The sequence below is a fragment of the Macrobrachium rosenbergii genome, chromosome 31 (assembly GCF_040412425.1).
Source record: "Macrobrachium rosenbergii isolate ZJJX-2024 chromosome 31, ASM4041242v1, whole genome shotgun sequence".
Classification (NCBI taxonomy): Eukaryota; Metazoa; Arthropoda; class Malacostraca; order Decapoda; family Palaemonidae; genus Macrobrachium; species Macrobrachium rosenbergii.
The window spans coordinates 29,711,314-29,725,947 of NC_089771.1; the positions used below are offsets into that span (position 1 = coordinate 29,711,314).

Sequence of the window (14,634 nt, forward strand, 5' to 3'; positions counted from 1 at the left end):
AAAACCTCTGTTGCACTATGAATCAATTGTTAGGAGAGGGTGGAAGGATGGAAGAAAGAGAATATGAAAGGAAGTACAGTAAAAGGAACGAAAGTGGTTGCACAGATGGCACTATCCCCCTACGGAGACACATCATTATTGAACTACCAAAAGGTGTTCTGATGAAACTGATTGAATTGCAAGACTGATAATAGCGTCAAGGCATTTATATAAAAAATATAGTTTTCACCCAGTCAGTGTACACCATCAGCTGATTGGCAGGTAACGACTGCATTTGGAATATACTCACACGATATTCGTGCAAGGCAAGTAATTTAAGCATTGATTATTTCATTGCCATGATAGAACTTATTTTACATAGGCAGCCACTAATGTAAACTGCAGCAGAGGTTTTTCACCAGTTCACCAAGTGAGCACCGACTTACCTGTACAAATGCAATCAGTCAAAATTAATCGATTGGCTGCACATACTGCTTGGCCCTTGAAATAATGTAATGTTTAGATCACCACACCAGTATTTAACTTCTAAGTGCAAAGCCTACAGTATGCTTATTTTTAAGGTGAATTACACTTTTGCAAATTAATTAGCTTTGTTTTATAGTAAACATTGGCAAAATCACATCATCTTGATTAATGGGTCATCAGTGGTCAGATTATTAGCCTTGGATATAAGCAGCTTACCAAATTCGTTTGAAAGCTTTAGAATTTTGACTAAATACTGAAAAACTTTGGTGGTTATATATCAGAATTATTTCCACATCTCACCATTAATGCAGTTAATTCACATACCTTCTTAAACACCAGAAACAGCAGTACTATGGGTTTTTTTTATGCAAAAAAATACTTTTGCACGAAATAACTCAAGTAGTTTTTGATCAAACACCAATAAGTTAAAACAGATGGCAGAAAGCCTTCAACTTAACCATAAGCTTTGCGAGTCCGACTTCTGATGTCACCCTTCAATGTTATTGACAAATGGCAATTCCACATGATTCAAAGCCTAACCTATGCTGCATATTACACTTTACATTCAGTTCAGATGTATTGGCAAATGTCATTTTGAAAAATTTAATCCGGAAAAATCCATCAGGATATGTAATAACTTGACAAGTTACTTTATTGCTTCAATGTGTTCTTTATAGAAAAAATACCTCAGTCCAACTGTTTAATTTCTTTTGCTATAGGATTCATCATACCACAAAGCCCGGCATTTAGTAAGCACACCTGATTTTAAGAGCTATTAAATAATCATCAGAAGGAACAGGTGTTATTTGATCTAGTCATATTGCAGTTTTAGCTGTTGTATCAACATCTCCATTCTCACTGCACCTATATATGTGTAGATACAATATATATAACCCATTTCACATAACAGAATGAAAACTTAGTTTCTATTTGACACTATTCAAACACATGCAGAGAAAATTTATAAGTTTAACCATAGCCAAAAATCTCTGCTCTCGTGGCCGGAAGTCAGGGTTTGTAATTGCATAACAGTCAACTGGATTTTCTAATAAATGAAATTAATAAAAAACTTGAGGACATAGCTTAAAACATCTACAGCAACTTCAATGCAAGCCAGTGAAAACTCCAGTAAAAATTAGAAATGTTTATTGCCCCCAATAACATTCTTTTACATTAAGTTGGTGGTTTAAATATAGTATAATCATGCTTTTACCATGCTGACTGCCATATTGATCAGTTACATGAATACTACATGGGAATAATTTGATAGAACTTTATAAATACTTCTCATAAATTAGAATTTAACTTTTTTTTATAGACTACTGAGTAAATTCATACGTCTGGCTAAAACTGTTTCTAGTGGTGGCTTCCACATGCCAAGAAAAGATTTACTAGAGTACTTTAGTCCTCACTACCTGGTATCACCTTGCACACAGCTACTGGTTACATGTGTCTAGAGTTCTATCACAGAACCACGAATGAAGTTTGTACAGTATCCTTGTCGTCGAAAGTACAAAATGTTGTACAAAGTTACAAAACCAAACAATTACATGTATAAAGTCATAGTGGTTGTTAGTGGCATGTAGAATGTTGCCAGTTTCCTCAGCACCAAGTTGGAAATGAAACCAATTAAGTACAAATACAATTCACCAACTTTCAATTATACAACAGACATAACATTCACTAAATATGATCTTCAATGACTAGTTTACACTAACTTATACACAATGGAAGATTTTCTTAACCCATGCAGCAACCGTTGAACCGCCACTTTCTTTGTGCGATATTCCCGGAGTTAGAAAACCATATGGATTCCTTACAGACTACCAATGGCACTAGTGAGTAAAATGGGAAACCAAAATTTTCATCTTTTTATAAGCAAAAATATATTTCAAACCACGAAATTTACAAAATAAGATTCAAATTTCTCGCAATCAGTATGCCACTCCAATCCCTAGCAGTAAGGAATGCTAGAAGTTGAGAATACAATTCTACCTACCCTTCTACCTAAACAATACAAAAACCTGTTGAGCATTTTATAAAGTAATATGGGTAAAAAAACATCAACGTTATTACTGACTCATACATGAAAAAGGTAAGGAAAAAGAATGAGAGACCTTGCACAATACAAAATGAAATGTGGCAGCTCTGTCAAATCTGAGGACAAGTGAACAAATAGAGGGCACACTACTCATATCAAATAAATCGCCAAAGGAAAAAAAAAAAGCATGTCTTACAGGAGAGGTCTCTAACACTATGGCAAAACCCTACATATAAATACAGAACGTTTTTGTTAGAAGTGGTTATCAAACAGCATGGACAGCGCAAACCAGAAATACCACGCCTTGGAATGCCTACACGGACTAAATTAAAACTTGTAAACAAGCATTTTGACAGGCTAACATATGTAGATTGATGTTTCTCCCTATTGTCTTGCAATGCCCCACATCCTTCAACTCTGCCAGCTCTTCGAATCTTGCCTGCATACTGAGCCACTCTCTAAAAGAAAAGAGTACAACTGAACTGAAGGATCGACCCAGGGCACCAAACGTCTGTCATAATAAATTCACATCCACTCTGAATAGTGAAACCAATTTATGCACGGACATGAACTGTTTACCAAAAGCTCTTCTTCCTGTACAATCTCCTTTGCTTTTCAAACTTTCATTTAGTTCCAGTCCTTCTTTATCTGGAAGGACCACTCCCACTTCAGATGTTCGTTCCCGTCGTCGTCAGTGAAGAGGGATTTGATGGTGTAATTTCCTCGGGCAAGTAACCCAGAGGGAGCATCTTCCATGGGGGTTGTATAGGACTGAATCTCTGTTTTGGGTGCATAAGAACCAACCATCTGTGTCATCTTGTCAACTGCAAAAATAAAACCATGGGTAAGGCAACATAAACATCAGTTTACGTCTACAGTTTTATGTAATAAAGTAAAACTTAACTGCTGATAAAGATTAGTAAAGGTAAAAAGTGGGCAAACTAAGTGAACAGAATTTTCGTGCCCTTTAAAACTACCCTAAGGCTTGAAGAACAACCATACGACATTTTTTATTCATCAATTGTTCGTGGCTACTTAAAAACTAATAACACCATGGACAAAATCAACTGCAGTACATCAGCAGAATGACAAAACCATGCAATCAAAATATACTCCTTGTCAAAGTCTCTTTCCTTTAAACCTACATGAACATGGTACAGATTTAATCTCAAATACGTCATCAGCGGTCTGGTTAACCACTTAACAATAATCTACTCTACCAAAGAAAGGAAATAGCCTAGCTCTTCAATATCACATTTTGCATTATACTAAATATGTGATGCTCCTAACAGGTTGCCCATTACTGAAGTGTCACAGATATCAGAACCATCATTCAATGAGTGATGTTGCAAAAGATGCTGAGCAATATGGAGGAAAGCAATATAGTGGCATCCTACTCACGCTGATTTTTAACAAAATTTATAAGGAAAATTCAACGTTCAACCCACTTAACATGGCAAAACAAAACTACAGTAAGTGTTATATGCAAGAGCACAGCTTCAGTCCTTTGATTGAAGATATCTGGCTTCAGTTTTCATGGTAGTGTGGCAGCTATTTCATTTACGATGCAAGTCTTATTGCGTGATGTTTGTCTCAAGGTTGCAATTGCCTTTGGATGTTAGCTTTAACGATTCTTCCCCTCATATGCATGCTTCCTGTATTTGACTGTGAATTACAATTTGATACCTGTATTGCATTTAAGACTACAATTTCTGGAAAACTTGTACCTTTTAACGTCTTCAACCGAGCATCTAACTGACTTTTCAACACCATAAACTAACCTGTGGCATCCAAGACTGAAACCTACAACTGTAATTCATTCAAACTGCAGGCTCATGCTGGCCTATAACAAGTTTACACAGGTGGACTGGCAAATGCTAGTAGCGAGCAAAATCTGACTTGCGTTGGAACATTTGCCTTCCACACCAGACAGACATTAATGTCCAACATGAAATGTAAAACATGTTAAAGTGCTATGTATTGGCAATAATTTCATGTCAGAATCTTGTAATTACTACTCAACCCTATAAATTGATACGATATAAAACTATATAAAAAAAAAATAAAAATAGAAAATTCTTAATATTCTGCTAAACTTTTTCTGTTAGGTTCTCCCTTCACAGGCTCAGAACTTTAAAACTTTCTCTGTTCTCTGATCTACTGCATTTCCTGTTCATTATCTAGCTCAAATCCTCATCCCGTTTCTTAACCTGACATTATTACAGTATATGTTCTTCTCTGAATAGACAGCCCCAAAAATCTTAATCTTATTTTCATGCATTCTTGAATCACAAATAAAAATCTAGATCATTCTGCAACAGACAACAATACTCTATCTGGAATAGCACAGGAAACAACTAAGATTTGCAGCCCCCTTCAACAATTTCATAACCTTCTACAATCTTTGTTTCTATAAGCTTTGGGTTTCAAGGATATTACGTTATCAAACTCAACGCTTGCAGATGATTCCACATACCTAAGATACCCTTCCTGAAGGTGCGTTGGACGTACTTTAATCCTGTCACGATTTCCCTTTGAACGTGGAATTCAATTCGGATCTTGTAAGATATACCTTCCTGAAAAGTGGAAACACCAAATCAGCAAAGTGTTGCACAGTACATAAATGAGAAAATTTACATCATATCACATGCATACTACCAATCTAATGTCTATGGATAATGCTTTTGTTAGGAAAGCACCAAATTCTTGCATTAATTCATAATCTCTCCAAACAGAGAAAGGAACTCAAAACAGCAAACTCCATTCAAAAGAACTAATTTGGTATGAGTTTAAGACAAATTTGTGTTTACATTCTGCAGCCCCCTCCCTACTTGTAAAAATCCTTGATGTGACCATCTTAAACTAATGTGGCAAGATCTGATAATATTTACAGCACACAATTTCCTCCACTCTTTTCTGACAACATTTTGGGTACTGTACATCAAATTTGGCTGCTCATCTAACAATTTATCTTCTTACTCCTAAACAGCCACTCAAGTTCCTGCCATGATGCCATGCATAGTTCAAAACTGACCTTAATATCAAAAGTCTTCCTAACACTGTCACATAAACAAAGGCCCTGTGTTAAGATTCGAACTGTACTGATCTAGTTATAATTTTGTTCGCTACCCCCAATCCTCCATCATGCAAGTACTAATGTATCAACCACTAAGCCACAAAATCTCACCTATTCACAAACAAGTTTCTTACTGGAGCATTCAGGTGCGTTTCCCCTTTACATTGCTGAGGTCAGTGCACTAGCATGGCCATGGCTGGTTTATTTGTGAACACATCCAGCTTACCATTAATTTCTAACAAATTTACGGCAATATTTTTGGGATACTCTACCCATTAATCAATGCAAAATTAGGGAACTCCTTGTATCTACTGTAATCCTACAGTCCCATGATTTTCCTTTATTCAGAAGGCAAACCCTTCTTTACTTGAGCAAAGTGGAAAACTGTATTACCTAAAAGCACACACAATGAATTAGACAGTCTTCATTCCCCAGGTTTCCATGTGAACAAAGAATGAATATACTAAATTTTAAGAAATAATTTGCATTTTTCCTAAGATTCGAACCTGAGCTTTCACAGACGACCAGTTCAAGGCACGACGCAGCTATCATGGACTTGGACAACAAAAGCCCAAAACTTACTTGGAAAACACACTCAGGGTCTTTATGAAGCAGTCTACTGACTGGACCCTCAAGATGGTCAATAGCACTTTCAGTAATTACTTACTTTTATAGTGAATGCCTCGTCCTTCAGCTTATCCAAGTCTCCCGTTAAATCCAGTTCCACCTCGGGGCGCTCTTCTGCAACCAGTACCAACTTCCGCACAAGTACTCTTTTTGGATTAGCGCCTTCTGTTGAAAGCAAGCATAACTGGTTTTAACAAAAGGGAGAAATTTTACTCTAGTTTAGTCAAGCAAACTTTAGTACAATTTATATAGTGTATAAGATACAAAAAAAACTAGAAAAGATCTAGAAAAAGGTCACAGAGAGCATCAATTTTTCCTAACAACACTGTGGCTCATAGGCTAACATTTTAGCCCTAAAAACTACAATGCAAAGCTTCACTGCTTACTATAAACGTAACTGAATATCAACTCTAACCCAACGACAGGGAAACTACCTACATCTCTGATGTCTTCAAAACTTAGAACATTAACCCTACATATTGCCAACAATACTGTATTTAGGGCCGATTTTCTTTCCCATTTTCTGTTGTGCACTTTCTGCAAGCCAGAATACCAGGCCTACAATTGAGAGGCACTTCACATTCTACAACATGTAAAAGAACTGATTATGGACACTATGGGGTGTCCCTTACATAATCCTGAATTTTGAAATATGTTTCACCATTCCAACTCATAAAATACCTGGCAAGAAAAGGTGTTAGTATGGACAGGTGGATTCAATGATTTTTGACCAAAGGAGGACCTAGTACAGTGCGCTTACCTATGACGACAGCACCCGATGCAGAGTTGCCTAGCAGGGTTTCTTTGTATTTGCGCAGACTCGCATCATCTGTGTCTTGCTGAATCATCTCCTCCAACGATTTCTGTGGAGGGGGTTTGTAAGTGGATTCTTCGTCAACATCAGGTACTGGCTCAATGTGGACTTCTTCCTCTTCGGCCATTGTGAATGAAGATTTCTGAGAATTCAATATTTTGCTTAGTCACTTCAAATTCTAGTATAAACAAAGAAGCTGATTCAGCCACCATAATGGTAAAAAGATTAATGTATGAAATTAAAAGTATAGTTTGGCCCTCGTCACAAACATACCAGCAGATCCTTCTGACTTATCAAACCACCAACAATTTGAACTGGTCCAGAACAAAGAGGTTACCTAATCTAGATTTACAGATAATGCTATAGCACAAGATACAAGCTGCAGGAATTCTTGTACCTGTTACTGTATTTTATTCTACAATTACAGTTTTTAGGCATAAAATGACACCTTCCTTGAGTACAGTATTATGTATAGTCTTTGGAGGTCCCAACACTGTATTGTACCACAGTATTTGCAATACAATTAAATAGCTACTGACTTTTCATCTGTAAATATTCCAAGTCCCTTAGTGTATACTGCCCCGACTGTCTCAATTTTATAATTTTACATACAAAATTAACAATTCCTAAGTCACATTTTACTGAAATTATATACAACACAGCATACTTTCCCAAGATGACTGTAGCCAAGACAGCATATTTTCTTAACCACAACTGTTGGGGCCCCATTCACTTAACTTCAAAACCACTCATCTACGACCTCAGCACTCTCTAGTAACAACAAACATTTTTGTGGAGAAACCATCATCTCATAAGTTCCATACTGAATGGCTTTACCCATATTTTCAGCCCTTTCCTGATAAAGAGAACCTTTCAAGTCAATGACAATTAATCCCAACAAAATGCCACTTTCATACTCAAAACATTGGCAATCACAGTTTCTACTGTATTCAGAAATGGACTGATTTGAAAGAAGCCTCTCAATCAAATGGAGTAATCTTCAAAACATTCACTGCCAAGACAAGGTGGAGTAATATCTTTCTTGCGTTCAGTTCTGGGAGAAAAAAAATAATGAGGGCTACAGAAAACTTAAATACCTAAATAAAGGAATCCAGGAACACACAATTGCTCAAAAAATATCAGATAACTTACGAATGAAATTATCTTCCTCTTCAACAAACAGTTGTTCTGATTTACTTACTTATCTTTCAATTCATTTCAGTTATCAGACCCTGAAAGACTGATAACTATCACAGCTATATCATACTGTACTTAAAGTTATAAATTACAAAGGTGACAAAGTGCAATATTGAACAACAATGAATGTAATATCTTCATTCACTCCCACAATACAACCAAGAAGGATGTAGATTGCAGTACAGTTATTTAGGGCAGACCTATTGCTAAAGACCTTTGAGAGAGAGAGAGAGAGAGAGAGAGAGAGAGAGAGAGAGAGAGAGAGAGAGAGAGAGAGAGAGAGAGAGAGAGAGAGAGAGAGAATCTGAGGAAACCCCTTAATAAAAAAATCACATTATGTCAATCACTTTATCTAATGTATTCTTGAACTGGCCAGTGGTGGTATTACCTAAGCTGGTAGTTTAATCCTAAAGGAGGCAATTTCATATAAAGACATTCCCTTAGTAGCTGGTGGGGAACCTTTTTTGTATTACGTTATCTGCCTGTTTGTAATGGTTAGGTTACCACATGGATGCACGTAGTCCATGTTATTTACACATTTGAGTACCTTGAATATTTCTATAGATCAAGAGGGAGGGAGGAGGCAAGAGCGAGTTCAATTAAGCTCTTGATCAATATGGATCTATCAATCAAAACTTTTTACACAAACGAGATATCCTGTACAGTGGACCCTGGCCTATTTGCAGATTTTTCTGTGGAATGTATATACACATTATTCAAGGAAATGTATATACACGTCATTCAAGGAAAATTTGCTTATTGGCAACATTTTTCATATAGAAATATTCACTGATTACTGTATTTTCATATTTTCGTGACTAAATGCAGTTTTTGTGATAAACTATTAAAATACTCCAGTACAAGCATTTTTTGAGGGGTGTCAAGTATCTGTGGATTTTAGCTATTAACGGGGGGTTGTGGCTTGTGGTACGCATCCCCCGCGAATACCAGGGGTCGACTGTAATGCATACAGACCTACAGAACAGACTCATTAGTAACCTTATTCAATTCTTCAGAAAAATAAGACTGCCAATGTTGTCAACTTCTTGCGAGCAAATACGAGTGCTATCATGTACAATTTTTTTTTTTTCAGCTTTTGTGGTGCTGTACTAGCAATACAAACATCAACAGGGGGTTATTTTGTCATAAATGCAGAATCATTCAAAGCTGTAAACTGGGCTTTTCATCATTTCAGAAACAGTCGACATGCCTTTACCCAACATACGTTAATTGCCCCACTTCTTAAGCTAGCTTGTCAATTAGAATTTTATGCTTAAAGGACAATTCCCTACATTCTTCAGAATTCTGAAGAAAGATGATAAAAACAAGACTAGCCTACATGGCTCAAGCCATGCTTATGATAAAACTAATCACTATCACATAAAGCTTCTAAAGGAATATAATCATTCATTTTAGGAGGTTGATACAATACAGTGTTGTATGATTGTCAACTGTTCTTCCCATACAAACAAAGGTGCCAACAATTGGCTGCAACATAACCAATACAAAGAATTTGGGCCACTCTCATCATATGCTATGAATCTGTCACAACATAATGTTTACCAAGCTTGTGTTGTATTCCATTTAAACCTTTATGTCTGTACGAAACAAAACTGTTAGACTAGTCACCTGACTACGATGCAGTACGTTAAATCAATGGATCAACTGTTTAATTCACACAGAACCAAAAGGGATGCATACGGTCTCAAATTCTCACTGCCCTCTCTGCATGTTAATGCACTGCATGTGAATAATGTTTATTTTACGTTCCCTTGGGAACATTGATGTCACTTCGTGGGAAATTCTTTTTGTACTCTATAACTGCGAAGCTGTGAACATGTGCATACACATGCATGCTATATATTATTCATAAACTCATTAAATGTATCTGTACAGTATATCTATGATATTCTTGCAGAGAAAACGTGTATGTGAATTTACCTAGCAATTAAGTCCCACAGGAGCTACAGAATGAACACGGCAAATTATAAAAAGACAAAACCAAATATATATTGAGTTAAAAGGAACCTCTGAATCTTTATGAAACAATATAAACAAATATAGGTTGATATCTTCTGGGAGCCAAGAATATATGAAGTATACAGCATATATTTGAATGATTTTCAATCTGAATTTTATTTTCCTTACACAATGGCTTATGAACTTGACAAAATGGAAAATGAGGAACCAAATGCATGCCTGCTTGATTTAAAGGAATTTTGTACGGTAACATGGGTTACAGCCTCAGACTTAGTTACAGTTACAAAATGAACCTCAGCCCTCTCACACCAAATCTACTTTCATGTAATACTTTGTATTTTCTACACCTTGCAAATCCATCCTAAAATTCTCAAGAATTTATAACATGTAATTCTTGTTCTGCTTTGCAATGTACATGACATGCAAGTCATATACTTTACTATATTTTACATACTTAGAATGCAATATTCTTGTACAAACTGCAAGCACTGAATACAAATGATCACATTTTTGGTAGGTCAACATCACTATCATATCACCTTCAACAGACAGTCTTGGACTGAGAGTTAAGTACTTGTATATGCTGATTTTGCATTTCTATAAGTAAAAAAAATTAACAGAAGGCGTAAAAACTAAAGATAATATAATAACAACAAAAAAGGATTTAGCCGCAAATGTCTTGCATAATGAAGCAATTATGCAGGACAAGCACACTTGAGAACTTGTATGGTGAAAGTGGGGGATGTACCAAAGGTAGGCCCAATTCAACTGAGATCCAATAAAAAAAGTAAATTTAGCCAAGGTCCAACACATCACAACACACAATCGGCAAAAAAGTTTTAAGCAGAAACAAAGCAAAATACACAACCAATCATGGGAAACAACTACAAAATAGATGCTAAACAGCAAAGATGCAGTATTTTGGACACTCAACCAGATGGAAATAAGACTATACAAATACTTAGAATGATAGACCTGTATTGATTAAACTAACAGAAAAATGACTCATCAATAACTATATAGCATAAGTAATCAGTAAGACCTAAAGATGTGAAAATTCATAAAAATATGTTACCAATACACAGTACCTTTAAAAGAGTTATGGCATTAAGAACAGGCCATTCACGAAAACTTCAAAACTGACAAACTAGCAGGGACCACCAGACTGGCCAAATGGAGGCTCTTTGGGGGCCACGCTAAATAAGAATGATGATGAAAGGGTGCATATATAAAAAATTGTAAAAAAAACAGAAATGAGAAAGGTAGGGTTACACCAGACACATTAAGTTCTAATCAAGAAAATAGAGTAATATCGAAGTATAAAAAGCTTTAGCCAGCTACGTAGATCAAAAGACTTTGGGGAGAGAAAAAGCAAAGCAAATAAATGAGAATGCTACCTACCACATACCGGTAGCGTAAATGGCCTGGCTTGCAGCTCAAAGGGAAACCGCACGCTCCAGACACGTCAATTTTTTTTTAATTTAATTTACGGAAAAATACCTCCGGTAACCTGCCCAAAAAGTCTTTTGATATTTTAATGGAGGAAAATCTCTTAAAAGACGTAATTTTTGCAAGCAAATGTCGACTAAATAACAGGTGAATTACAAAAATAAACAAAAGCTATCTCACCGTAGATTTACCGACTTTAATAAAAGTCTTCTGAACTTTACAAACGATCGCTGTTACCGGGTTACAAAAAATGCTCCCCTGGGGGTCTACGCGAATTACGTAATCAATAAAGTGAAATTATGTTTTTTATTTAATAAAAAAGGGGTTAAAACTAATTCTAACGTAATTAATTGAGAGAAATAAAGCTAAGCTACTTCTACCACCAGTTACCGCAACAAACAACGCCAAAAGGAGAAACCACCTCAAGTTACACTTCCATTAAATTTACTTCGAAAGTAAAGCGACGACCGTGAAGGTTACGTTATAAGTGCCCTTCAATCTCCCCCATTCCTCGCCCAGACAAAGAAGCGTTAAAAATATGGCTTCAAAATTCATCGTTATCAGCTGACACTAACCATCCCGATCCCTCACCCCCCATTAACCGGGGGAGAACCCAATAATGGGTGGGGCCACTTCATTTCACTCGTTGCGGCCTCATTTCTCCTCGCACCACGCCTTTCGCAGCTTACAAACATCCTTCGGACGTTGAAGAACCCTAAGAGGAAGGGGAAGGGCCTTACCTAATAAACTAATCCGCTGAGAAATAAGAGCAAATCCCACGACTTCGCCGTACACACACTCTCTAAGCTTTTTACCTTAGGATGAGCAGCGCCTCTCGCGGCAACTTTCGGAACTGTGGCTGGTGTGACGTTTCGGGCGGCGATGGGAAGCCAAACATAGCGCTGTTGGTTGCGTTTTCTTTCCGGAATCGATTCTCCGTCCGTCATATTTTAAATAGAATCGAGTTTTAAATGAATTATACATCAATATTTATTATTTATAATTTTTAAAAATTATTTATGCTTAAAAAATCGAACTTGAAGATGATTTAATCACGATTTTTTGCCAATACTACAAATCAGTTTTGATTGAACGAGCTCGTGAGCCTCATACACCTCTAACATCTATTCGCTAAGCCGCAGGTCATTAACGCATGTTTAAACTAATGACGATATACTGTACGTTTTGACTTAGCATTTATCATCCTTTAAATGCTGACAATATAGAGCCCGATGATGCATATTTTATTCCCATGACGTCTGATCTGGTTGCTACACGGTGTACTCTTCATGCACTAGCAATTCTGACCCTTGTGTAACCTTAGCATATAGATCAGACAGGCATCTAATTTTATACAGCACTTCAACCACTATATCGCCGTCAGTCCGCATATTCGCCGTGGCAAGACGCTTTTTAGAACGTGTGGCGTTAAGATGTCTGTGCACGGAATTCACGTCGCCATAAGTTACCCACTGACATATTTTGAAAGTTTTAATCTCGTATTTGAAAACGTCGGCTGGAGTACTGTCGCCACAAACGTACGCCGGAGCACAGGCATAATGAAAAAAGGTTTTCCCAATGAATCACACCTCGGCTTGATAGCAGGCAGAGGAAGGGGTTGGCGTTGAACACGTGAACCTCTTCCCTTTTCTCACATGCCTCGTTAATATTATTTTTTAGGTTTTTATTCTATTTTACTCCGATTTCTATTCCCTACGAGACTTTCAAAAGCAGGAAACTGGCATAGTTCCAGTCACGACCTAGAGACGGTGTTCACGAAGTTTAATACTAAAATAAACTTATTACAAGAGGTCTGACTTCACAACGAATTTCAGTAGTTTTATTCAACAGTCATTCCTAATCCCTGATTTCGGTTGGTCATGAGAGATTGTGAGTAATCTCATAGTTAATAGACCTACCCTGCACAAAATAGTTCAGGTTTACAATAAAATATCATTTGCTTATCCAGGATTTGTATATAAAACAAAGCCATCATGCATATCATAATCTGTAATTAGATAGTAGAATAACACGAAACGTCGATTTTTTACTAAAGGGTTTTAAGTAAATCAAATTTAGATGCCTATATTAAAAAAACCATAAAAATGCACAATCAGACATAGACCTAACACGACAACCAATTACCAAATGTTCCACGTCAGACGAAGAGAAAATAAATTGTGTAATGGTTGACTGTGCTCTGATATTTTGTTCTAAAAATAAACACTGATAAATAAACTTCTTTCTTTTGAAGCCCTCATAACTTTTACACTTTGCTAGTGTGATCTCCATAACACTCTTTCTTTAGAAAGCGGTATGCTTTCATTTTTTGTGGTTAGACCGCACGCTTTCTGATTTTTTTTTTTTTCCTTTTCCTTATATAACTCACGCAATCTGTCTCCCCAGTTCAGAGAAATTTTGCAAGACTTTTTCTTCTTTTCCCTCGCATTTCTCTCTTTTCTAAACATACATAATTTGTGCTTCCTTGTGTGTGAGAGAGAGGGAGAGAGGGTCCATTTATTCATCATGTGTGGCGTGCCAGGCTTCAGTTTTCCGTTAAAATTGTGAAATTTAGACCAATGCCATTATTCTATTCGCATTTTTTTTTTTATCCTGTGCTCTAGAATCAATCTTTCTTTAACCTTCCAATGACACAGACTCTTAGAAAGTAAGAAAGACGGCAAAAGGATTTAAAGAGGAAAAGTTTGAATTTAGACCAGGAAGAGTGTGTATATTATAGATTAATATTTTGTTAGGAACAGCTGTGTGAGAAGTTTAAAACGGAGAACTTTGTAGGCCTATGAGGTAAATTTAGACCAATAAAACGCCAATGTAAAATAGTTGGAGAAAATGTGGAAAGTGGTCGATTAGAAATTAGACGTATATGCCAAATTATGGGATACAAAAATGAATTGTGAACTGGGTGTGGAATGGTTGATGTTTGTGGTTGATAGCTCTGATAAATGTAGGGAAACTGCGAAAACT

At 36.5% G+C, this 14,634-nt stretch overlaps 1 protein-coding gene across 5 annotated transcripts; it reads right to left on the reverse strand.

The window, feature by feature from the left end:
- Positions 1-1,594: 1,594 nt before the first annotated feature.
- Positions 1,595-12,611, reverse strand: RhoGDI (rho GDP-dissociation inhibitor). 5 transcript variants are annotated; one of them, XM_067132583.1, is made up of 6 exons: positions 12,465-12,611; positions 6,970-7,165; positions 6,250-6,374; positions 4,983-5,082; positions 3,086-3,330; positions 1,595-2,964 (listed from the first exon to the last, which is right to left on the reverse strand). In XM_067132583.1, the coding sequence occupies exons 1-5, from the start codon at positions 12,594-12,596 to the stop codon at positions 3,134-3,136; spliced, it is 750 nt and encodes a 249-aa protein (XP_066988684.1). In that variant the 5' UTR covers positions 12,597-12,611; the 3' UTR covers positions 1,595-2,964; positions 3,086-3,133. The 5 variants fall into 5 exon arrangements, with proteins under 5 accessions (XP_066988684.1, XP_066988686.1, XP_066988683.1 ...); XM_067132585.1 differs by having other exon boundaries at positions 12,390-12,525; XM_067132582.1 differs by having other exon boundaries at positions 1,595-3,330.
- Positions 12,612-14,634: the final 2,023 nt, after the last annotated feature.

What these genes read in the sequence shown, in the direction of transcription:
- RhoGDI (XM_067132583.1), bottom strand. Translation starts at nt 12,596, where the DNA reads ATGACGGACGGAGAATCGATTCCGGAAAGAAAACGCAACCAACAGCGC. An exon ending in ATCGGGTGCTGTCGTCATAG is followed by an intron (nt 6,375 to 6,969) that starts GTAAGCGCACTG and finishes TGCTTTCAACAG; the next exon opens with AAGGCGCTAATCCAAAAAGA. An exon ending in CTTCAGGAAGGGTATCTTAG is followed by an intron (nt 3,331 to 4,982) that starts GTATGTGGAATC and finishes TTATTTTTGCAG; the next exon opens with TTGACAAGATGACACAGATG.